This window comes from Gopherus evgoodei, chromosome 4 (genome assembly GCF_007399415.2).
Source record: "Gopherus evgoodei ecotype Sinaloan lineage chromosome 4, rGopEvg1_v1.p, whole genome shotgun sequence".
NCBI classification, from domain to species: Eukaryota; Metazoa; Chordata; order Testudines; family Testudinidae; genus Gopherus; species Gopherus evgoodei.
This window is the reverse complement of record NC_044325.1, coordinates 24,309,761-24,335,775: the sequence shown is the minus strand read 5'-3', so window position 1 is coordinate 24,335,775 and position 26,015 is coordinate 24,309,761. Positions and strand designations below refer to the sequence as shown.

Below are 26,015 nucleotides of genomic sequence, written 5' to 3'. Positions count from 1 at the left end.
CACTAGGCTGTGGCTCCGCAGCAGGAGCAGACGCTGGGCTGTGTGTGGCTGTCTCGGGATGTCGGACGCGGGCGGCGGAGGTCCCGGCGGGGGCGGCGAGGAGGGCGGCCTGGAGGTGCCGGGCTCGGCGGTGCAGAATGTGGCCGATGTCTCGGTGCTGCAGAAGCACCTGCGCAAGCTGGTGCCGCTGCTGCTGGAGGACGGCGGGGAGGTCCCGGCCGCGCTCGAGGCGGCGCTGGAGGAGAAGGGCGCCCTGGAGCAGATGCGCAAGTTCCTCTCCGACCCGCAGGTGCACACGGTGCTGGTGGAGCGCTCCACGCTCAAGGGTGAGAGCCGGGCCGCTGCGGGGGTTGGGTTGGGCGGAGCCTCCCTCCGCTGCAGGTGGGAGCTGCCGAGCTGGGGGCAGCTGCCGCTTTGTGCGGCGCGGTGACCTTTGTTCCCCCGCTCCCTGTGACAGGACTGGGCGAGCCTGTGACCTTCCCCCCATACGCACACAGAGCCTGTGGCCTCTCGCTGTATCCCCACCCCATCCCCCAGGGGAGATGTTGACCCCACATGCACAGTGTGGTGTAGGCAGTATCACCCTTTTGCAACAGGAAGTGGGGTGGCAGCCCCATCAACAATTCTCTGATTCCCTCCCCCTCCCCCCAGGTGTGGGACTGGCTCCAGCTGTAACCCCCTGTACTGGAATAGAGAGAGGAGATGCTGTAACACCACACCCACACCCACCCACCCACCCACACACACAGCAATACCCCTGTCCATTCCCACAGGGAGGCAATGTACCATAGCCTTGGTCCTGATAGCTAACCCAAAACCTATACAGGGGTACTAACATGACTGTGCTGTGGGATGAAAAAATTACCAGATATTGGTACTTCAGTTTTAAATTGCTGAGATCAAGAAATCAACATTGGTCTTTGAAAAAAGACATGTGTGGACACTGCCTTATCTGAACTGTGGCTGAAATCAAAGTCAAGATGATAAAACATTCCCGTGAACTATGTATTATTTTGTCAAGTTTCTATCTTGGCTTTGCAGCATTGGAGTGCTTGGAAACCTTTACCTTGGACCTTCACAACAAACAGCATCTGACTTTATTGCTGTGTTGGGCCACATGTACCCCCAAAGCTCTTTATAAAGTGATATGTAGATGCTGGCTCAAAGGTCTGATGTAGGTAAATACAAGAGCCATTGTGCCTTCACATAGACTTCTCTGTTAGTACCTGACTTGAAAAGATAAGGGCATGATGTTAGGATTTTTCCTTGGTCAATTTGAGAAGTATCAGTGGATCATTAATTTCTGTGTGGTTAGTTCACAGATGCAGGCAGAAGGAATCTCCCTAAAACTTCATCTGAAGGACTGCACCTGCCACAGTGTTGCAAAGTACTGCAGTGCAGTATAAACGGTGGGTATGAGCCAATGCTGTTGAAGGACTTGGATGTGTGATGTTATGGCCTAGAGCAGTGGTTGTCAGACTTTTGTACTGGTGACCCCTTTCACATAGCAAGCCTCTGAGTGCAACCCTCCCTTATAACTTAAAAAAACTTTTTTTATATATATATTTAACACCATTATAAATGCTGGAGGCAAAGTGGGGTTTAGGGTGGAGACTGACAGCTTGTGACCCCCACCATGTAATAACCTCATGACCCCCGAGGGGTCCTGACCCCCTATTTGAGAACCACTGGCCTAGAAGCAAGAATGTTTAGCAACTGAGCCATATTAACACCAGTGACATTCAGTTAAAATGGAATAAATGTTTCAAAACCTGGCTTGTGTACTTTTCTATGTTATGTATTTACATTGTTCCCCCTACCTTGTATAGCATCTAGTAACTTTTTTTTATGGGTGAATTGCTTGTAGGGAGGAATATAAACTACATTAGTTTCAGATATGGGTATGTAATAACAGACAACAAATCTTTGACAGTTAATTAGGTGGTCTGGTATGTCTAGCCCCCGATCAAAGCTTTTTTGCAATAGTTTGGGTGGAAAAGTGAAGTGAGAGTGGGAAGTCGAAGTCCTTAAACACAAAAATGTAAGCCAGTTGTGCTATGAATCCAGTTGCCCTATTTATGAGACACACAGAGTATGTCTACATCAGAGGTGGGCAAACTATGGCCCTCGGGCCACATCCGGCCCACGGGACCCTCCTGCCTGGCCCCTGTGCTCCTGGCCCAGGAGGCTAGCCTCGGCCCCTACCCTGCTGTTCCCCATGCCCCACAGCGTCAGCTCAGTGCACCGGGGGCGCGGTGCTCTCCATGGCTGGGCTGCAAGCTCTTGCCGGGCAGCACATCTGCAGACCCCTGGCCTGACCCAGTGCTCTGTGCGGTGGTGTGGATGGCTCCAGCTGGGTGGCATGTGTGTCTGTCCTGGTGCTTTGGGCGGCACAGCTGTAGCGCCGCCAGCTACTAGTGCTTCAGGCAGTGCGGTAAGGGGCAGGGAGCAGGGCGGGATTGATAGAGGGCAGGGTAACTCAGAGTGGTGGTGGTCAGGGGGTGGGGGTGAGGATAGGGGTCAGAAGGCAGGGAACGGGGGGGGGGGGTTGAATGGGGGCAGGGGTGCCAGGGGGCAGTCAGAAGGGAGGGAGGTTGGATGGGGCGATGGGTGACAGTCGGGCAGGGGTTCCAGGGGCGGTCAGGGAGAAGGGAGTGGTTGGATGGGGCAGGGGTCCCCGGGGGGCAATCAGGAATGAGATGATGGGGTGGTGGAGGGGCAGGCACGGGTGGAGGGTCTGGGTGCGGTCAGAGGACAGGGAATGGTGGATAGGACAGGAGTCTGGGGTGGGCTAAGATAGGGAGCAGGGGCTGAGCTACGCCTGGCTGTCTGGGGAGGCGCAGCCTCCCCTAACAGGCCCTCCATACAATTTCAGAAACCCGATGTGGCCCTCTGACCAAAAAGTTTCCCTGCCCCTGGACTACACTGTAATGCAATCTACAGCAGTCTCAGAGCCCAGAGCTGTTCATTGAGTTATTTTATTACAGTGTAGATGTACCCTAGTGCACTTGGTCCCCATTCTACCCCAGCATGTTCAAATATTGCAGGCACAGACTGTGTTTTCTGTACACATCAAGTTATGTCTAGGAGACAGTGCTCTGAGAGCAGTCTGCGAACATTTTGGTATTAGTCATTCCTTTCTGTGATGGATACACTTCCTCACTCCTGACAGGATAAATCTTTTTTGAGGACATTGCTCTACCTAAACTTCACCCAACAAATGTGCCTTGGGCCAAAGGCCAAGAGGCTGATTCTGCAAACCCTGATAAAAACAAATTGCAGTTTCATGATACTTCTAGCAGTAGTTAGTTAATTGGATGTTAAATTCAGCACCACAAAATCTTGAATGGGCAAAATAGCTCACTTTAACTTCCTGGGTTTTCTTTAACAAGGTAAAACCAGCAAATGATTCCAGCAGTTGTATAACTGTAAACTGTTCCAAAAGAGTGTTTGACATTCTTGCTGCGTGTAATGATTGGACTCCAGCCCAGGGAAACTCTTATCTCCGTTTCCCACTGTTGCTAATGTTCAGCTGAAGCAATTCTAGAAGTTCTACTTCATGCTAAGTGTAGACAGTATCAACTGGCCAGACCTTTTTAAGCATCATGATGACCTCCAAATCCAAACAACGTAGTGCTTAAAATGGTATGTTGGGCTGCCCAAGTAAGGGAGTGAACACCAGTTTACCTGAATCAGTGTTAATGTCAATGTGGGAATCTTTTTAGAGAACTTCCTGGGCATCCATGACTAGCCTGGGGTGATTTTTTAACAATTCTCTTGACAAAGTCACAGCCTGAAGTGTGTGCATGTTGCACGCAACATGGTCAGATGTTATACTGGCATACCCAAGGGCTAGGTTAACTTACTTCAGACCGATGACTTTAACATGTAAACATTAATCTTAGCAGTCTCGTTTTAATAGCTTCTGACAACTGGCAAGTCTCTTTGACCTAAGAGTGACTTGCATTCTGTAAATCCTAGCGGTACCTCTTTCACGAGAGACTGTGAGCACACATGTTGGGCTGTAAGGGAAACTTACCGAACTGTTTTGGAATAACTGACTCAAACTGAGTGCTGGTCTTAAATGTGTTCATATTTCCTATCTTGGTATGTCATTACATAAACCACCAGCTGTCTTTTGATTTTGAGCCCTCAATCCACTCACACCTCTCCTTTTGCTACACTTTACATTGCACACTATCCAGTCCAGCCTCTTCCTGGATGCCCTAGAAAAACACTTGCATTACTTGCAATATAATTTCTGATCTGGTTTGTAGTAACTCGTGTGTGAAGCTTTGACTGCCATGTTCCCTTGTAGCCCCAACACCTGTCGAGACACTGCAGGCTGAGGGACCTCTTCTTTGCCATTATTTAGTAAGAACTTTAGACCCCTGCTCCAAGCCATAGGATAATCACTAGAGGCTTGTAGCAGACTTGTTTGGCCCTGCTCCCCCCACCTCCATCTCCTACAAAAACAGATCTCAAACAAGTCTTCAGCAGGATTAATGTTCCTTCGCTAGCAGAAGAATCTCTTTAAGGAAGGGCAGAGGAGTCAAATGGCAAGCTGTGTTCCTCTGGAGCTTTTTGTAATCGAAGCTCGATCCATCTGATTGTTCACTTCAGGCTTGCAACAAGTCATGTTGTGCATGTGGATATTTGTGTGGATAAGTTTTGTGATAGCATTTGGGTTGTAAACCCCAAAAGTGAAATTTTTTTTTTAGTTGGGATTGCATGACTCTGAAATATATGGAGTGTCTGGATCAGGAATAGGTTTGATCTTTTGGGGTCTGCAAAGGACAGTTGTTCCCTAAGGGTATGTCTGTATTGTAATAAGACACGAGTGCCTGGCCTGTGCCAGCTGACTGTGGCTAAATGGCTACTTGGACATTTGGGCTCCAGCCTGCAACGTGGGAGAGTCCCAGAGCGCAGTCTGCCCAAGGCTGTCTGCATCACAGTTAAACAGTCCCTTCACTCAGGCACAGGGGGCTTGGGTCATTTTAATTTTTAATTGTAGTGTAGACATACCATCACCTCAGATGCTTTCTTTGTATAGAGCAAGGGTGGCCAACCTGAGCCTGAGAAGGAGCCAGAATTTACCAATGTCCATTGCCAAAGAGCCACAGTAATACATCAGCAGCACCCCATGAGCTCCCAGTGCCTCCCACCCAATGGCAGACCCACTGATCAGCACCTCCCCATCCCTCCCTGCAGCTCCCGATCAGCTGCTGTGCAGGAGGCTTGGAGGGGGAGGGGGAGGAGCGAGGGCATGGCAAGCTCGGGTGGACTGGGGACAGGGCCTGTGGCAGAGCCAGGGGTTGAGCAGTGAGCACATTGGAAAGTTGGTGTCTGTAGCTCCAGCCCCGGAGTCAGTGCCTATACAAGGAGCCGCATATTAACTTCTGAAGAGCCGCATGTGGCTCCAGAGCCACAGGTCGGCCACCCCGAGTATAGAGGAACCAGACACAGTTGCACCTCTACAGCAACTTTAAAATACCACATTCTAGAAACTGTTTTAATATTTTTTTTAATGACCTATGTGACTTTTATGGACACTCCTTGGTCAGCTTCAGCCACTAAAAATTATTAGCCTGACCACTCGTGTTGAATTTTTAAAAGATGATTTAAAACATTCTGAAAAAATGTGCTGGAAATATAGTACTGATGAGCTTGTTAGAGCTGTGCTTCCTGTCAGCAGCACCTGGTGTAATAAACCTTACTTCTGGAAATATGCTGCTGGATTATCAGTGCTGTTACACATCTAATACAGTAGGAAGGAGGCTAAATACCTTTCAGTGCAGTGGGTAGAGTTCCAGCACTCATGCTTTGTTACTATGTTAAAATATTTAGTGTTGACTTTTCTGTGGTGACTTGAAAATGTAAAGCATCAGGTGCTGATTACTATCACCTGTCGGAACAAGAGCCAGACTTCAGATCAGGAAGATTCACCAGTTAATCTTCTCCAACATAAATTGTACACTGTTAAGTGGTTGGTTTCACCTGGACATCAAGGGCACCTACCACAATGGGCTACTACTAATCCATGGACTTTAGGTGCTACAGTAAAACAAAATAAAACTCGGGTAGTTTCTTTTGGAGGCATTGGGAGAGTAATGCTCCTGGTTTTTTTCCTCATTTAGGTGTGTCTTCCTCAGATGGAGATAGCTTTGTGCTGCATTGCAGTGGTTCACTGCAGAAGTGCCAGCATGCACAGCGATTACATCACCTTGTGATTCACTAGCTAAGTTAAGGAATCAGTCATTTTCTCTCTTACACTTTGTACTTTTAATCTCCTCTTTTCCTTAATATAAAAAGAAGGCTTCGAAAATATCAAGGCAAGTTATGAAAAGGAATTAAACTGATGATTTTGTGGCATGTTCTTGCAGGTCTTTAAGCATACTGAGATAACAAAACTTTGTGTATTTTTAAATAGCCATAACACAGGCTATGTATTGTGGGGAAACTCTGCAATCTGTCTCTTGAAATCAGCATGAAAGGAGTTGTCTTGTAATTTGCTTTCACTACAATTCATACAGGAGGCAGCTTAGAAAAATGGGGAGCAGTAGTGATCCTGAAGTAACTAATCTCTTGTAATAAAGCCATAAAAACCTCTGTCTTGAGCAGTCATATGTTTCTGGGTTCTAAGTCATGGTTAGTACAAATGAAAAGAGATTTTGGTATGTTCTGTCCAATTCTGCTGACAACAAATTAAATAATTCTGGGTATGATTTCAAACCTAGATGAGAAATGGGTACAAATGAGCTCCTGAATGAGTAGGTGTGAGGTAGAGGTGGTGGAGAGTGATGGGTTAATAGGCTTGTAAGTGCATGTTAGAGGTTTTTAATTAGTGAATTCTGTTTGCAGAGGATGTGGGTGATGAGGGAGAAGAGGAAATATAATTAATATCCTATAGCATTAATACTGACAATCATTATGAGCTAAAGTCAAACAGGTGTGGCAGTCTTACTGAAATCTGATATGAATGTTTTAGGACTAGGAAAAGCTAATCCTATAATCCTTATGCTAACACACACATAGTAATATGTAGAGCTTTTGATGTTCAAAATGCTCTACAAACGTCTAGCTTCACAACAGAGCACTCTCTCTCATATGCTTGCATATTTGTCTCTTGTCGTTGTCTAACGCTAGCATGCATTTGTCTCTGTGAAGCAAAAATATTTTAGAAATCTTACACCAGAAAATGGTGTGCTTTCAATTACCATGATTATAGACTTGATTGCTATTAGTTTTCTGTCAGTCTAAAATGGGTTAATATAAAAACCTAATACATCCAGCTACTACTAGTAGTTTTAAAGCATTAGCACAAGTTTTGCTCTCACATTTTCGAAACTGTACCCGGTAAAGCACGATAGCATTAACATCTGATATACACCTCCTAATTTTATGTTGTACTAGAGCTACTGTAATTTACTGTATTCTGGAATTAAATGTCTTATGGTTAACTAACTTTTTTCTTTGCTCCACAGTTTGGCGTTCATTAAGTGTACACCAGTGACTGATGCTGACAAAACAATGTCCTCCCAACTGCTTAATTCTCAACATGTGTGTGGCAAAGAAACTGTCAGATCAGTGAGTCTTGGGGTACGTCTACACTATGGGATTATTCCGATTTTACATAAACCGGTTTTGTAAAACAGATTATATAAAGTTGAGTGCACGCAGCCACACTAAGCACATTATTAATTCGGTGGTGTGCGTCCATGGTCCGAGGCTAGCGTCGATTTCCAGAGCATTGCACTGTGGGTAGCTATTCCGTAGCTATCCCATAGTTCCCACAGTCTCCCCTGCCCCTTAGAATTCTGGGTTGAGAGCCCAGTGGCTTATGGGGCAAAAATCATAGTCGCGGGTGGTTCTGGGTAAATGTCGTCAGTCATTCCTTCCTCCGGGAAAGCAACGGCAGACAATCATTTCACGCCCTTTTACCCTGAATTGCTCTGGCAGACGCCATAGCATGGCAACCATGGAGACCGTTCAGCTTTTTTTTACAGTCACCATATGTGTACTGGAGGCCGCTGACAGAGGCGATACTCCAGCGCTACACAGCAGCATTCATTTGCTTTTGCATGATAGCAGAGATGGTTACCAGTCGTTCTGTACCATCTGCTGCCAGTGTAATTTGGCAATGAGATGACGGTTATCTGTCCTTCTGTGCTGTCTGCTGCTATCATGGGTGCCCCTGGCTGAGATCGGCCGGGGGCGCAAAAGCAAAACTGGGAATGACTCCCCGAGTCAGTCCCTCCTTTATGGTTTCTAAAAATAGTCAGTCCTGCCTAGAATATGGGGCAAGTGTACTAGAGAACCAGTGTATCAGAGAGCACAGCTGCTCCGTGTCAGATCCCGCATAAATGATGAGCTACATGCCATTCACAGGGGGTGCCCCTGCAACAACCCCACCTGTTGCTTCCCTCGTCCCTTAACCTTCCTGGGCTACCGTGGCAGTGTCCCTCCCCCCCCCCCATTTATGTCATGAAGTTATAAAGAATGCAGGAATAAGAAACAATGACTTGTTAGTGAGATAAAATGAGGGGGAGGCAGCCTCCCAGTGCTATGACAGTCCAGGCAGGACATTAAGCGGTGCGGAGGAGAGGAGCCCAGCATTCTGCTGCTATGATAGTCCAGGCAGTACAGAATCTTTTCTTCACACAGGAAAGGGAGGGGGCTGATGAAGCTTAGCCCCCAGTTGCTATGATGAGGACGGTTACCAGCCGTTCTGTCCCATCTACTGGGAATGACCAGGAATCATTCCTATTTTTACCCAGGCGCCCCTGAGGCCAGCCAGGGGTATTCAGCAGTTATCAAGCACGGGCTGATAGTGACGACAGATAGCAGTCATATTGTACCATCTGCCACCGGGGAGGAGATAAGAGCGGATACTGCTCTTCACTGCTGAAGCATCGCGTCTACCACCAGCATTCAGTAGACATAGGGTGACATTGAAAAAAGTCAAACGATTTCTTTCCCTTTTCTTTCACGTGGTGAGGGGAGGGAGTAAATTGACGAGCTATACCCTGAACCATACTGGACCATGTGTTTGAACCTACAGGCATTGGGAGCTCAGCCAAGAATGCAAATACTTTTCGGAGACTGCTGGGGACTGTGCGATAGCTGGAGTCCTCAGTACCTCCTTCCTCCCTCCATGAGCGTCCATTTGAGTCTCTGGCTTCCTGTTACACTTGTCACGCAGCACTGTGTAGCCTGTAGATTTTTTTTTTTTCAAACACTTTGGCATTTCGTATTCTGTAACGGAGCTCTGTTTCCCCATACAGCGATCAGATCCAGTATCTCCTGTACGGTCCATGCTGGAGCTCTTTTTGGATTTGGGACTGCATTGCCACCCGTGTTGATCTGAGCTCTATGCTGGGCAAACAGGAAATGAAAATCAAAATTTCACGGGGCTTTTCCTGTTCACCTAGCCACTGCATCCGAATTGAGATTGTTGTCCAGAGCAGTCACAGTGGTGCACTGTGGGATACCGCCCGGAGGCCAATGCCGTCGATTTGCGGCCACACTAGCCCTAATCCGATATGGTAATACCGATTTTAGCGCTACTCCTCTCGTCGGGGAGGAGTACAGAAACCGATTTAAAGAGCCCTTTATATCGATGTAAAGGGCCTCGTAGTGTGGACGGGTACAGCGTTAAATCGGTTTAATGCTGCTAAAATCGGTTTAAACGCGTAGTGTAGACCAGGCCTTATAGAGTTTACTAAACAATGGGACCTTATGCAGGTCACTGCTGTTGCCCAGCAGAATCAAGGAGATGTACCTGAACCCCAGGATATGAAGGTAGTAGAAGTCCTTTTTGATGCTGTAGATGCTAATGCTATTGAAGAAGTAAATCTTGCTTATGAGAATGTTGAAAAAGTAGATGTCTTAGATGTTACCAAAGAAGGTATGGAAGCCTGGGAGGCAGCAATGAAACGGTATGATGAAAGAACTGAGAGAGTTGAAACAAGAATAACTGCTCATTTACAAGACCAGCTTGGCACAGCAAAGAATGCTAATGAAATGTTCAGGCTCTTCTCCAAATTCAATGCTTTGTTTTCGACCTCATATTCGGGGTGCTATTCATGAATATCAAACACAATTGATCCAGCATGTAAAAGATATCAAGTCTCTTCATGTCAAATTCAAGGTACAATACCCACAAAGTCAGGCTTGCAAAATGAGTCATGTTTGTGACTTGCCTCCTGTATCTGGGTCTATAATCTGGGCCAAACAGATTGATCGACAGCTCACAGCCTACATGAAGCGTGTTGAAGATGTGCTTGGCAAAGGTTGGGAGAACCATGTTGAAGGCCAGAAGCTGAAGCAAGATGGTGACAGCTTCCGAATGAAGCTCAGCACTCAAGAAGTATTTGGTGATTGGGCAAGGAACGTTCAGCAGCGCAATCTTGGTGTGTGGCCGTATCTTAACTATTGAAAGCACTCGTGTTAGAGGCCAAACCGGAAATGTCCTCAAACTAAAAGTCAGCTTTCTCCAAGAAAAAATTAAGTCCCAGAAAGACGTCTGCAACCTTGAGTGGTTTGGATTTTGTGTTCCACTTGCAATTGTCAACAAAGCTCACCAAGCAAATCAACTCTATCCTTTTGCTATTTCTCTGAATGAAAGTGTCCATATGTATGAACGGACCTGTGAGAAGGTGGAAGAGCGTAACACTATTTCTCTGCTGGTAGCCGGACTAAAGAAGGAAGTGCAGGCTTTGATTGGAGAAGGTATCGCCCTGGCGTGGGAGTCAGATGCATGACACATCTTACCAAAATGCTAATTTAGTAAAGTAGCTACTGAAACTTTTCAGTTAGTGATTATAACATGAACACACTTTGTATTAATGCTTTATATTCTAGTATAGCATCAGTTACATTTTTAAAACCTGCATGCATGTTTCTCATTATCTCCCTTTTAGATTAAGGGAATTAGCCAAATTCTGACATCTCCATTATCAGGCAATTTCCCAGACCCTTCAGTAAGTTTCAATGAATGAACACAGAGTAATGACTCGCCCCCTTGCATGAATGGATGTCGTTCTGTTTGTGAGAGAGGGATGTTTTATCACTTCCATCAACATGGCAGACTGAATGTACTAAAATTAAATTTTCCCTTAGGTGGATAATCTGCTCATTACTGAAAAAAAAGACCTGGAAGTTCGATCCTTGGAAATCTGCATGTATGATCATAATCTGCATGTATGATCATAAGACTTTTTTTCAGAAATCTTGAAAAGAGTTCAAAAAGCTGTGGATGACTTGAATCTTTATTTGTATTCCAGTTTGCCCATCTGGGTCAATAAGTTGGATATGGAGGTAGGTCCTTCACTCAAAGTGAACATAGCCTTCAAAGTGTTAAGTGACAAAGTAATTTGTCACTAACAATGTGGTCTACCACTCAAGTGACCTAGTGTGAGAATTTCCAATCTATTTGCAATTCCTTAATATCTCTAGCAAATGCCATTTAGGACATCTGGCAGACTCTTATGCAGAGAGATAAAAGTGCTTAGCTACCGATGACTGGAATTAATGAATTCCAGGGGAGACTTGCTAGGTCTTCAGCTGACAGGATAATAGCTAAAGGCTTAATGTATGGTGGGATATGGCAGGGTAGAGAACAGGTTCTCCAATGTGGGTGAACATCAGCACGTTAATACGGACAATACTAATCATAATGCTATGGTGAAGGCTCTTAGAACAACATGGCATAAATCTAACATTTAGGTCCCTTCCTAAAACAGATTTGAAATATCTAAACAGTAGTCTGTCATGTTGACAAACTTCCTTTGCTTTAAAGGTGTTTATTTAAAACAAAAAGACGAAAAAAAAAACCCACTCCTGTTCTAAGGTGTAAGGTTGAATTTCCATCCTTTAAGAGTCCTGCTTTATCTGAAAGTTTCAGGGATTTCTTGACAATGCAGGAATCTTATGGAGAGAACACATGATATAAGTATCTTTCTGACAGATTTCTTTGTATTTGTTTTCAATATGGCTTCTTCATCCATTAGATTGAACGAATACTAGGAGTTCGTCTACAGGCTGGGCTGAGAGCTTGGACCCAAGTTCTTGAACAAGCTGATGATAAAACAGAAGTTGACATGGATACAGATGTGCCTCAAGTCAGTCACAAGCCTGGTGGGGAGCCAAAGATCAAAGTAAGTTATATTTGACTGTTACTCATTGTGCTTTTTGTTAAAATATGACAATACAGAATCTTGAGAGAAATAAAAGTACTCTGGTGGTACATATTGCTATATAATGTAAGTTCGAGTTGTGGTCCCTATTTGTATTCCCCTGGGGGTTATATGCACGCGCCATGTATGAGGAGCTGGAGATTTTGAGTGTAATAGTGTGTTGGTCCACACATACACCCTTGCTTCCCTGCAGTCAAGGGAACTTTTGGTACTGAGGCAGTCCTCCTTTCTATATTATACTTTCCTCCTTCAGGTCATGTTCCCACCCATTCCCCTATGGCTCCTGCAGATCCACCAGTTCTGAGGGCACCTCCATTCGATCTGGGCTTTGATTTTTTGGCATTGGAGGATATGGACAGAGTGTAGGATCTGCCCCTCCCGTAACCAATATGACTACCCTAAGGTTCCACCAACTCAATAGCAGTACCTTCCCTTTCCCCAGCAACAAACCATTGGTACCCTGCTTTTGGGGCCCTCCACAGCAACTGATCTGCCTGGTTGGCGTACTGGGTGTTGTGGCCTTGGTATCTGCCTTTGAAATCTTCCCACTCCACTCGAGGAGTTCCCCAACTCACCTCTTTGACCATCATCAAGTAGGCATTCTGAACCAATGTTGGAAGATACTCCTCCTAGTCCAACTCTGACGGTACTGCTGGAACCAGAGTAGTTCCCTTCATCTGCAGATGCTGTAGTATCTTCATTTCCCTCCTCATGCCCGGATGACTATTGTCAGTTCCAAGAACTGTTACATAGGGTGGCTAATACCTTCCACATCCCACTGAAGGAAGTACTGTACAGAACAAACCAGACCAGCTGTCATCTCTTACATGCCTTGGTACTTGCCAGAATGGCTCTCCCAATCAGTGATACTGTTCTTCAACCGGCCTGGACTGTCTGGCACACTCCAGCCACTTGCACACCTACCGTCAAGACAGAGAAGAGGTATTGTGTACCTGCAAAGGGGTCTGATTTTTCTGTTCTCTCATCCCCCATCCAATTTTCTCATCATTCAGGCAGTTACAGAGCAGGCCCGGCAGCAATGCTGACGCTCCACCCCAGCAGATGAGGGCAAGCAACTAGACATTTTGTGTCAAACTATTCTTTTCTGCCAGCCTCCAATTTCACATTTCCAATTACTTGGCTCCATTTGCTAAATACGACTTCCTTACCTATGGAAAGTTGGTGGGACTTCACAGACAAACTTCCCCAGCAGGATCAAGCCTGCTTCCAGGCTATCCTACAGGAGGAGAAACTAGTTGAAGGACGATGCTCCAGGCCATGGTGGATGTGGCAGACACTACTTCGCACCCTATGGCTTTGAGGATCGTTATGTGGAGGGAGTCATGGCTGCATTCGTGGGAAGTCCAGAACACCATAGAGGACCTTCCTTTCGATGGGTCTCATCTCTTCAGTCAGAAGACTAAGGGAGTTGAGGGCATCATCTAAGACTCCAAAGCCACTCTGCGATCACTGGGTATCTACGCACCAGCAACCAAGTGCAAGTCTTACTCGGCCTAGAAGTGGACTCTCTCCTGCAAAGAGGAAGGATAGAACTTGTTCCTATGACCTGTCAGGGTGCAGGGTTCTATTCCACCTATTTTCTAGTCCCCAAGAGGGGCATGTGGAGACCGATCTTAGACCTCCACCTCAACCGCTTCATACACAAGCCAATGTTTCATATGGTCACCCCAGCAGCCATCTTTCCTTTGTTAGAAAGAAGCATGTGGTTTACAGCTTTCGATATGCAGGATGTTTACTTCCACATGGATATCCATCTTACCCACAGACGTTCTACCTTTTGGACTCACCACTGCTTCACAAGTCTTCACCAAAGTTTTCTCAGAAGTGGTGGACCACCTCCACCACCAAGAGGTCCTTATATTCCCTTGATGATTTGATTTGTGCTGCTAGCAGCCATAGGGGAGGGTCGTTCCTTGACCTCCATGCTGCTTACACTTCACTCCTCCCTGGCAGTGAGTGTAAACATCAGAATCAGTTGGATCCCACACAGTCCCTAGAATTCATTAGGGCCTACATCAGTGCAATATCAGCACATGCCCACTCCCGGAGGACAGGTTCCAGGCCATACAAGAGCTGACTTCCACTGCAATTTCCAGGCCTCCTGTTATGGCCAGGACTTTCCTTTCTCTTCTTAGCCACATGGTGATTTGTACAACCATTACTGCCTTACCTTGTCTCTACTTTTGTTGCCTACAGCTGTGGCTCTAGAGGACCTATTCTCCCATGAACTACATCATGGACTTTCTACTAACAGTTCCCCAAGAGCTTCTCTCCTCCCTCTAGTGGTGGACGGATCCAGGTCAGATCTGAACCTGAATCTATTCCTTCCGTTCTCCAAGCATGACTATCGTTACAGGTGTTACTTGTCAGATGGCGTATCCACATGGGTGAGCACATGACTCAGGAGTCTTGGACTGCTCGGGGATCCTGAATGCCCATCAACATCCTAGAATTTTGGGTGGTGCGGAGAGCATGTCACGATTTTCTCAGATGCATTCATTCATTAATTCCCGTATGTTCTCATCATGTCAGACAACGCTATCACTGTTTACTAAATCAACAAACAAGGGGACATGAGTTCACCACGCTTTGTACTGAGGCAGTTCATCTTTGGAATTGGCGCATACCTTCCCCAAACTCAGAACATAATTGTGAACTCTCTCAGCAGGAAATTCATGACCGATCACGAATGGGAGCTCCACGATGCCACGGTCACCAACATTTTTAACCACTGTGGGATTCCGACCAGGGACCTCTTTGCCTCCCGTGCCAACAGCAAATGCACCCAATATTTCTCTGGGAGAGTGGGGGGCTCAGTGATCTTTCCCAAGGTGATGCTCTAGTCCTCTGCAGGTCGGACAAGTTCAATTATGTCTTTCCTCCCTAGAGCTTCTGCCACGTGTCCTACACAAGATCAGATGGGAGAGATTGACGATCACTCTCTGCCCTCTTCTGGTTTTCCTTCTCCACATGTCAGCATATCCCCCTGCTTCTGTGGCCAGCTTTTTCGGAACTCCTCAAACGACATGTCTGCAGGACCCAGCATCCCAGTCAGAGCCTGTTTTTTGGATGGGCATCTTCAGTAGAGCAGGAATGTTCGTCGGCAGTACAAGACATCTTTTTGAATAGCCCAGAAGAGTCCACAAGGCAGTCCTATAGGGCCAAGTGGAAGTGTTTCGCCTCATGGACCCAACAGAGGGGTCTTGATCCTGAAGATGTGGCCATTCCTCTTCTTTTGGACTGTCTTCTCTCCCTGCAGACATCAGTCCTCATTCTCAACTCCATCAAGGTGCACATAACCACTATCAGTGCCTATCACCCTCCTGTGGAAAGGTACTCTCTTTACTCACCCTTGACTACCAGGTTTTGGAAGGACCTCCAATGGACTTATCCTCCTCTTCAATCCATTGTTCCCTCATTGGGACCTCAACCTTGTCCTCAGTGTTGATGAAATTGCCCTTTGAACATCTGGCCACCTCCTCCCTGTCTCTCCTCTCCATGATTGTCACTTTCCTGATAGCTATTCCTTCTAGGTTAGAGAACTGGGGGTCATGATGATGGACCCCTCTCCCTTTACCATGTTCTGTAAGAGGATCGTGTTTCCCTATGCTTGCACCCCAAGTTTCTGCCAAAGGTTGTATCCCATTTTCATCTCAACCAGTCCATATACTTACCTGCTTTCTTTCTGAAGTCTCAGTGGAGGAACGGTTCTGTCACTCCCTCGATGTCTATCTGCTGGGCCTTGGCTTTCTACTTTCAGAGGATGAGATGATTCAGGAAGTCCCCTAAACATTTTATCACAATAGCAGGAAGAATTAAAGGGTAAGTAATCTCCATTCAGCAGATTTCTAAGTGGCTTTGGGGGTGCATTAACACTATTGGTTATCAGGACTGTCCTGATGCCTTGGGGTACAAGCCCACTCCATGAGAGTGCAAGCACCGATTACAATGCACTTCGCGATGTACCAGTTACGGACATATTTAGGGCAGTCACGTGGAGTTCGTTACGTACCTTCTTTTGCCATTATGCCTTGGTTCAAGACTCTGCAATGGATGCCTCGTTTGGCACTGCTGTGCTCCATTCCACGGTTCCATCTTCCTCACACCCTGCACTAGAACCATTTCCACTTTGCTACATAGGTAGCCCTGGTAGAGAGTTTCCTGCTGCCCAGCAGGACCCACTGGACACCAGTGGAACACTGCTGTTCTTCCCCACTTGGCTACGCAGTAGCCAGGCCATCAAGTGCAGCACCGATATGTTCAGATGCAGTAGATTGCTGTGGCTCTGGGACAGCAGATCTGGCCAAAGAGGCAGTTGCAGCAGGGTGGCTGCCGAAGGACAGCAGCATGCCGAACCAGTGTTGACAAGGCCATGCTGTGGCTATGAGGATGACAGTCACTTTGTCTTGCTTCACCTTTTAGCAAGATTGTATTGCTTTCCTGCTGATAGCGTTAGTCATATAGCAGCGCTCCTGACCATGGGATCAGGAAGCCAAGAAAGCCTGGCAGGCCAGGCAAACCACTCAGAGATCCCTGACATGGATATGAAGGGCTAGGTCATGTTGTAGCCAGCGGCCCTGGGTGTTTGAGCTCGCCCAGATGGGCTCCACAACCCAGATGCGACGCGTCTGAAACCATGGTGAGCAACGGAGACTGGGTCGTGAAGGGGACTCCTTGCAGTACCGACTTGGGATCCCGCCACCAGTCCAGAGACGAGAGGACATGGCTCGGCACTGTGACCACTCATTCCAGGGGTTGCCTGCTAGGAATGTAGACAGAGGCCAGACACATTTGCAGAGGCCTCAGATGAAGCAGGGTGTGGTTGACTGTCTGTGTTCACATAGCCATGTGGCCTATGAGTCACGGGCACATGTGGGCTGTGGTGAGCAGTTGGCTGTTTATGAGGGAAATCAAGTCAATCATAGCCTGAAAACGTGCTTCTGGCAGGAAGGCCCTGGCCTGCATAGAGTCAAGAATCGCTCCAATAAATTCTTTGCATTGGGCCAACGTTAATGTGCATTTTTCTGTGTTTTGTTAAGAGGCCCAGGCCACTGCAGGTGGAGCAAACCAAATCGAGGCTCCTTTGCACTTTGTCTGGAGACCAGCCCTTGATAGACAATCGTCCAGATACAGGAAGATCTAGACCCCTCAATGCCTCAGGTAGGCCGCCACGGGCACCACGCATTTCGTGAACACCCTGGGGCCCAGGACAGGCCAAAGGGTAGTGCCATGAACTGGAAGTGGCACCCAGACACTATGGAAATGCAGGAAACACCTGTGTCCTGAGAATATGGAGACATGAAAGTAAGTGTCCTTTAAGTCGAGAGTGGCATACCAGTCCCCTGGATCCAGGGAAGGGATGATGGAGGTCAGGGAGACTATGCAGAACTTCAACTTCTTGAGAGACTTGTAGAGGCCCTGCAGGCCTAGAATGGGCCAGAAGCCCCCTTTTTGCCTTTGGTATTAGGAAGTAGCAGAAGTAGAATTATTTTCCTTCCATGTCCCAAGGAACCTCCTCCACAGCCCTCAAGCTTAGGAGCTTCTTGATTGCCTGAACTAGGAGTTGATAATGAGAAGGGTCCCTTAAGAGGGATGGGGAAGTCAGGGGGTGGGAGGGAGGGGCAGCCAGAAATTGCAGGGGGTAGCCCCGAGCCATTATGTCCAGGACCCTGCAGCCTGACGTAATCCACACCAGGCCAAGTGGTAGGGGAAAAGGTGGTTGAGGAAAAGGCATGAAGGATCTGGGCAGTTGACTGAGTAATTCCCGAATGCACTCTCAAAATGAGAGGTTTTGGCCCCCTTAGTGCTTCTCTGGGCCAAGCTGCACAAGAGACAGGGACGATGAAGAGTAGTGGTGGCTAAACCAACATCAAGTTTTCGTGCAGGCTCTTCTTGAGGATGCCACTGTCGAGGTGGCTGAAAAGGCCAGGATGGCGCTCTCGATGCCTGAGGAGTGCGCATCTGCAGAGGGTGTCCGTGTGTGTGTGTGTGTCCGTGTGTGTGTGTGTGTGTGTGTCCGTGTGTGTGTGTGTGTGTGTCCGTGTGTGTGCGTCCGTGTCCGTCCGTCCGTCCGTCCTTCAGGCCATGCAGACGTTCATCTGTTTGATCGGAGAACACGCTGTCACCATCAAACGGGAAGTCCTGAACAGAGACTTGTATCTCCTGGAGCCAGGAACTGTGCCGCATGACCACTGCCTAGGCGACCGCTAGGGCAGCTGAATCTTCCACATCACAGGTCATTTGGAGTGAGCACCGAGCTGCTGCAGTCCCCTCTTCCACCAGGGTTGCGAACTCCTGCACTGTCTCCTGGGATATGGAGTCCTTGAACTTAAGGAGAGAGTCCCACAAGTTAGTTATAGTGATCCAAGAGCGCCAAGGGGTTCACCACCTGAAAATGGATGCTGGTCTTAGAGTAAATTTTGCGACCAAACAAATCCAGCCTCTTGGCCTCCTTATTTTTAGGCATTGAACTGGTGGGCCTATTTGTCCCTCTGGTTGTCCGCTGCTGTGACTAATGATCCTGGTGGCAGGTGGGTGTACAAGTAATCGAACCCCTTTGCGGGGATGAAGTACTTGTTTTCTGCCCCGTTTAGAGGTGGGTGGGATAGAGGACAGGGTTTGCCAGATGGTTTTGGCAATGTTCATGACCCTCTTCTGTACAGAGCGCGCGATGCAGGCTGGGGCGGACGCCGAGAGCACATAAAACAATGTCTGTCTGCTCCTCTGTCTCCTCCACCTTTAGGCCCAGGTTGGAAACTACCCTGCGGAGCAGCACGAAGGCTCCCTAAAATCACAACCACCTAATCCAGAGAGGAGGGGGGTGATTGGATGACTGGGAGAAGTCCAGCAATGTCTTCGCACGTCGGAGAGGATGACCTTAGGGTGGGTACCGGCTTCTCACCTGTGGCAGCTGCTGGAGCGTCCTGCACCAAATCCAGTGCCATGGGTGCCAACTTCAGCCTGTCTCATGAGGTGAGCAAGGGTTGGCAGGAGTGGGGCAACAGCATGATGGGAACGCCCCAGGAGTTCTAGTAAGGCCATTTGGTTGGCCACTGGCCCTGCTGCCAGGTCAGAACTGATGTTGCGGACGCACCCTCTGGAGCCAGTCACGGTGCTGTCTGGGCGAGGGGCTGAACTGTGCCTCCAAGCTGGAGAAGTCGTCACCCTCCAGTGACCAAGGCAGGGCTGTGGAGGCTTGGGTCTGGCGGCTCACCGTTGCTGCTGGTAATCGGTGCCAGGAACAGCACAACCAGTGCCGGGAGTTGGACGAGTGGTGCTGCGTTGAAGAGTGACCAGGAGGTCTTGGCGGTGGCTACCAACAATGCGACAAAAAATGGTGCCAGGAAGATAGACACCTGGGCAAGCTCCAGCATGAAGACAGGGATCAGGAGCATCGAGCCGGTGACATGGCCTGATGCCGAGACCAAGAGCATGGTGTCCTAAGGCTCTGTCTTGGCCCTGGAGACCAGTGGCCCTCATTTGTTTTGTGCAAAGTCTTGCCGACAGGCTTGCACTCACAGAGAGCCTTACCTGGTTCCATTGCCACTGGAGCGGAGGCACTCCTACCTCTCCAAGCGCTAGGGGCTCAGAGGGCATCGACTGCACTGTCAGTTTAGTCCTTTACTGTTCCCTGAAGTCGGTGGCAGATTCTTTCAGGAGGATGAACTCCCCAGGGCTGAGCCCTTTTCTGGATCCAGAGTGGGTGTAAGGCCTGAGCCAGGTCCTTTGGTCAGCCTTGCTTGGTGCTGTCGTCTTCTTTGTCACTGGGGATCAGTGGCAGGGGAAGCCCGGTGCTGGGGGTGCACTGTGCACCATAGTTGGGTGCTGGTTCAGGTTTTGCCCGCTCCAAAGGTGGGCATTGGGCAGCGCTGCCTCAGGAGGGCCCTGAGGCATATGTCACGCTCTCTTTGTGTCTGAGGATGAAAGATCTGGCAGATGCCACAGCACTCCTTTATGTGGGATTCCCTGAGGCTCTGTAGACAACTCTTGTGTGGGTCACTAACAGACATAGCCCTGTTACACAAAGAGCAGAGCTTGAAACTTGGAGACCAGGGTATGCCCTGTTTGGGGGAAAATCCCCGTTGGGTTGTGATCTAACTAAACATTTAACAGGGACTTAACTAACAAACAAATGATGACTCTATTTACAGCTAGACGCACAAGGCTAAGAGAAGAGAAGCAAGGGACACAGGTGCTCCCACTGACCACAGGTGGTGGTAAGGAACTGAGAGGGCACAGGGCTGACAACACATGATACACCTGTGGCGTGAATGCAGCACCCAGAGAGCACCACAGCTAGCCCCACGGGAATCGCTAAGGCAAGTTTCAGACAACCGTGCACATCTATAGTGGAATCAACATGAGCAAGCACTCAAAGAACAGTTTAAAAAAAAAAAATTAGCAGTTTTTTTTAAAGAATCATCTTTTAAAAATATGTACAGATAATGTACAGGTATAGATATAATTTTAAAAGGTGTGAGACTCTTTAACATTAGCCATTCTATCAGATAATTTTCCTTTACCTTATCAGGGAAGTGAAATAATACTTCACATTTTTCAGAAGGGGAGAGAAGAAAAATGCAGAGAGAGATAGGTGGAAGGAGAAATATGTATATAAATTAAAAGCTAAAGCTTATGAAAAGATACTGAATGTCAGGACAAGTAAAATGATATTTCGGCATTATACATACTAAAGAACTGCATACATTTTAACTCTGAAACTGAATTGTCATAATCTGCAATAATGTCCTTAGTGCAGCCTTGTAAATTATGAAAATTTACTATTGGATGCAAAATCTACTAGCCTACCTTCACCATGATTCTAACAGGAGGAAATATTTTATTTCCTTTCCTTTGGGGGAGTGAGCAACTAGAATACATTGATTTAGCACATATAACAATCATGTGAGGTGATCAAAATGCTAAGCTTTCTAAAATATGCATTCTTGTCAGATATTTATTTTGATCAGTTGTTTTAGATATGCTAACTTTACTAATGGACATTTGGCTCAGTGAATTAAAAATTGCTCACTGTACCATTATTTGGGGCGGGAGAACCAACTATACCATCTTAGTGAGCCGCTCATTCCGGGGATTGTTAATTTTTAAAAAATACATTTAATTAGAAGTTTAAAGAACTTTGTTCTTAATAATAACATCAATCTATTACTTTGGAATGATTTTTAGGTGTAACATTTGATTTGCACTGTTTATAAATGTTAATGCTTCAAAATGAATTAATATGATAAAACAGTAAAATAAACTTACTGGTTCAGTAAACGTGGTGTCCTTTTCTAACAATTTAACTACACAGTATGCCAACTAAATTAAAAAAAAGGTGTATATTAATAGTTAAACCAAAGTATTTCAATTTAATCATATGCCACATACAAATTTTGTTAACGTTAAAAATTAAGAATATTTCCAAATTCAGGGAAAAACACCTTCAACTATTACATGTAGTAAAAATATTTTAATTTTTATTCTTGTATTTTTCAGACCCTTTAAACAGCAATGGTACATCATACTTTCAAAGTATCAAATATAATATTTTCTGAGTTATAGTAGATCTTTAAGGAAGCTTTGACAATATTTTACTTGACTAATATCCCACAACTATTTTCACATTCTTTTCTACTGGCTTATGAACATACTTAGTCTCATTATTGTTCAAAAAATTAAGTTCCTTAATATTGTTTCTTGGAAAAAAGCAAAGACATCTTTATAATCTCAAACTTTATATTTTTTTGCCTCACAAAAAAGAATTTACCAGTAATTCTTTACTGTAATTTCCTCTTCCTCATAACTGAATGTGGTATGTTTCCACTTGTCAGAAAAAACAGAAATAAAAATACTGGGTCTTTCCAGAATATACAGAGGAGCAAAACACCTCTTCTATACAATGAATCATGGTTCTTTCTACAAAACCATACAACCCTAAAAATATGAAGGGAGGAGGGTAGTATCAAGATGCAGAAAGTGAAAACTGATAGATTCCAATAAGAAATTCTCTCTTGTTGAAGGTCTCCTTTATACTCATCCTATAATGAACCAGAGTGCACAGATGTGGCAACTTGTGCCAACTTAGAAAGAAGGCTTACCTCAAGTTGCTGCCTAAAAATGCTCTGTCCATATTGCCTCTTCCTCTGAGAAGAGATTGACTTTATAATAATACCCAAATGTGATAAGTACTGACCAGGAAGCAGCTCTACAGATTTCTTGGACAGATGCCTCAGCCCTTTCTACTCAAGATACACTGTAGGCCTCTATTCAAATGCCCCGGTATTTCCTGTTCAGGGGTTATCTTGTCATCTTGTAAATTAGGCAAATATCATTCTAAAGCCAACATCTAGTACTGAAGTGTTAGAGGCCATCTTTCCTTTGATAGGCCCTTGACATATAGAAATAACTGCTTGTTAAATGCTGAAACTTTTAGCGTACTGCAGATAAAAATTCTGCAAGTGTTAAAGCATGAAATTTGTGCTTTCACAAAGATCTTGGTTTGAGGGAAAAGCTTATTAATATGCATCTCTGAGTTAGGTTAGGAACACACAACCTCTAGAAAAACATTACATAAGAAGGATCAAAGAGATTAATTAACCAACCCTCTTAGTAACTTTTCCAACTAAAAGGATGCTTTCACCAAGGAGGAAACGAGCTTGCAGCAGTCAAAACCCACAGGGCTTTATCACTACCTGGAGAAATAAATGCGGAATATGTTGTATATGACCGTCTCGTTTATCGCCCATTTGTGTTCCCAGGGAAACTGTCTGCTTAGTTCGTCCGCAGTGGTATTCAGGGCCCCAGGGAGATAGGCGGCTGATAATCCAGTTGATGTTCACGAGACCTCAATTCCAGAGCTTCATAGCTTCTGTGCAAAGCGAGTGAGATTGAGTTCCTCCCTGCCTGTTTACATAGAACATGCAGGTGATGTTGTATGTCCTTATCCAAACATGCTGGTTCCTAATGAATGGGAGGAAGTGACAGCAGGCATTGAATATGGCTCGAAGTTCTAGGATGTTTATGTGCAGGGAGGTTTTGGTGGAAGACCATAGTCCCTGCATTGTATGATAGGACATGTGTGCTCCACATCCTGTGAGGGATGCACTGGTAGTCGTCATAAGCGATGGAGCATCCTGGAGAAAAGGGACTCCTGAGAAGAGATTGGAGGGAACTGTCCACCATAGGAGGGAGTCTTTGAAGGGTATGGATAGAGGTTTGTTTAGAGTGTGTACATTCAATCTGTAAACCGTGGTCAGCCAAGCTTGGAAGCACCTCATGTATAGGCGTGCATTCCTGACCATGAAAGCACATTAGGCCACGTGACTTTAGAGTTGTAGGCAGTCCCAAGCAGTGACCTGAGGACTGTTGCGAAGTTCTGTGACCAGGAGTTTTACGGTGTTTGAAATGGTTGAGCAGGAGAGATGCTGTTCCCTTCCGGGAATTGAACTCCAGTTGCTGGGTAGGAGATAAGGTGGATTTGTTTGTTTATTTGTAGGCCAAGGAACAGGAAGTAGGCGATAGTGAGCTGCGTGGATCGAAGACTTCCGTTGAGGCTTTGAGGAGACAGTCGTCCAGGTAAAGAAATATTATAACCCTGTTTCCCGAGGTAGGCAGTGACTACAGCTAGGAGTGTGGAAGAAACATGGGGGGCAGTGGATAGGCCAAAGGGCAACACCCTGTATTGAAAGTGTGTCAAACCGAGGGTAAAATGAAGAACACGTCTGTGGGCTGGATGTATAGTCACATGAAAGTAGGTGTCCTGTAGGTTGAGGGCTGAAAACCAATTGCCCCGCTCCAGCACTGGGATTATGGTGGTGAGGGTAACCATTTTGAACTTCTGCTTTTTGATGAATTTGTTGAGTCACTTGAGATCAAGCATTAGTCACCATCCCTCGGTTTTCTTTTCTGTTAAAAAGTTATGGGAGTAGGAACCTTTTCCTCTGTGTTCGGGCACAACTTCCACTGCTCCCAATTGAAGGAGATGTTGTACTTCTTGGAGGAGCAGTTGCTTGTGAGAGGGGTCCCCGAAGAGCGACAGGGAGGGTGGATGGGTGAGGGGCAAGGATAAGAAAGGGATGGAATAGCCAATTGTGACAACTTCTATAGCCCACTTGTCGGTAATGTTCTGCCACTGAAGGGAGAATGGGCGTAGGCGGTGTCCAAAAATAGGGGCAGGCAGTGTAATCGCTGACGTGGGAATGTTTTCTATACCTTCAACCAAGACTTCAGATTTGCTTATTTAGTCAGAGGGGGTGGAGACACTGCCAAGAAGTTGGGGTGGCAGTGATGGTACCTGGCTCTCTGGCATTGCTGTTGTTGCTCATGTGATCTATGAAATTGCTGGATGTATGTGGGGTAGTGTGGACATTGATAAGGTTGGTATCTATATTGTTGCCTTCTGGTTGTAGGGGTTTGAATTCCTTGAGACCGGCGAGTTGCCCTTGAGTCCTTCATGGAATGAAGTACATCATTCGTCATGGAGGCAGGTTGTCGCCACTGAAGGGGAGACCCTCAGTGGTACTCTGGACCTCCCAAGGGAAGGAAGAGGACGAGAGCCATGAACCTCTGCGCATCACAGTGAGAGTGGATCTTGCTTCAGTATTGGCCTCATCGAGGGCAGCTTGAAGAGCAGTACGGGAGATGATTTGTCCCTCAAACTATGATTGTGAATTGTTTCTTTTCTGGAACATCATAAATAAAGTCGCTGAATTTACTGTAACTTTTGTGATCTTATTATTTTGCCAGAACAGCCGCATAATTTGCGATGCGAAAGTGTAACGTGGAAGATGCACCTACCTTACGTCTGAGCAGATCTAATCGCTTACTGTCCTTGTCAGATGAGGTGGAGCGGGGAAACTGGTGTTTTGTTCTTTTGGTTGACTTCATCTAATACCAGTGAGTTTGGCACTGGATGAGTGAAAAGGAATTCAGAGCCCTTCGAAGGGATAAAGTACTTCTGATCTGCTCACTTACAGGTAGGTAGGCTTGCAGCAGGCGTTTGCCAGATGGCTTTGGCAGGCTCCATGAGGGCTGCATTGATAGGTAATGCAATCCTGGAAGACGTAGAGGGCTGCAGGATGCCAGTTAGCTCATGTTGCTGTTCAGGAACTTCCTCCAGGTTAATTCTTAGCTCATTGGCAATTCTTTTAAAGAGGTCCTAAATTTTTGACGTCTGGGGAGGAGGAAGCAATGCTTCATCAGGCGTAACAACTGGGTCTACTGGATTGGAGGCAGACCGTGATTGATCCTGCAGTTGTGACAGGGCTGCTTGATATCTTGAGTCAGTGGTAGGTTCGTCAACCGTTGGTACCGAGCAGGTCTCGCGCCTGGCTGTGGTGGCATAACGAGTATGGTCCCGAGTATAAGGTGTCCATGGAGCCCAATATTGCCACTGTGGTGGGAAGGGCACGGGTGGTGCCATCCATGGATTTACACACCATGGGGCGGGATCCTGGGAGTAAGACGAGGTAGCTTTTTAATGACCCATAGTGATTGGGGTCTGCGAACAGGAGACCTGATAGGGTGAGAAATCTCCCTGCAGCCGAGATTCTTCATCACTGGAAGAAAAGCTGTCCAGACCTTACCTGAGTGTCTGGAGAAAAATAGGTGTTAAGTGGGGGTGACTGCAAAATAGTTGACACCAGCAGGTCCCTTGACTGTGTGAATTGTGGTGCTGCAGCGCCACCATGAGGTCAGGGCTGCGTGAGAGGAATTTTCTGTGTAGAAGGGTTCCTCTGCACCCGTGTCCTGAGCCTTGTCACTGCCAGCCAGCTCAGAGGATGATGGTGCGCGGAG

General features: G+C 46.6%; 1 protein-coding gene across 17 annotated transcripts; it reads left to right on the top strand.

The window, feature by feature from the left end:
* The first annotated feature begins 181 nt into the window (after window positions 1-181).
* Window positions 182-24,939, top strand: LOC115649779. Of its 17 annotated transcripts, XR_003999920.1 has the most exons (10): window positions 182-326; window positions 1,316-1,409; window positions 6,138-6,242; window positions 7,485-7,599; window positions 11,122-11,319; window positions 12,012-12,158; window positions 17,258-17,378; window positions 18,104-18,566; window positions 18,961-19,190; window positions 20,369-20,536. XR_003999920.1 is itself a non-coding variant. In XM_030558737.1 (5 exons), the coding sequence occupies exons 1-5, from the start codon at window positions 9,373-9,375 to the stop codon at window positions 24,663-24,665; spliced, it is 471 nt and encodes a 156-aa protein (XP_030414597.1). In that variant the 5' UTR covers window positions 9,351-9,372; the 3' UTR covers window positions 24,666-24,939. The 17 variants fall into 17 exon arrangements, 2 of the variants coding, with proteins under 2 accessions (XP_030414597.1, XP_030414596.1); XR_003999922.1 differs by lacking the exon at window positions 6,138-6,242; XR_003999923.1 differs by having other exon boundaries at window positions 6,138-7,587; window positions 11,286-11,319.
* The last annotated feature ends 1,076 nt before the right edge of the window (window positions 24,940-26,015 follow it).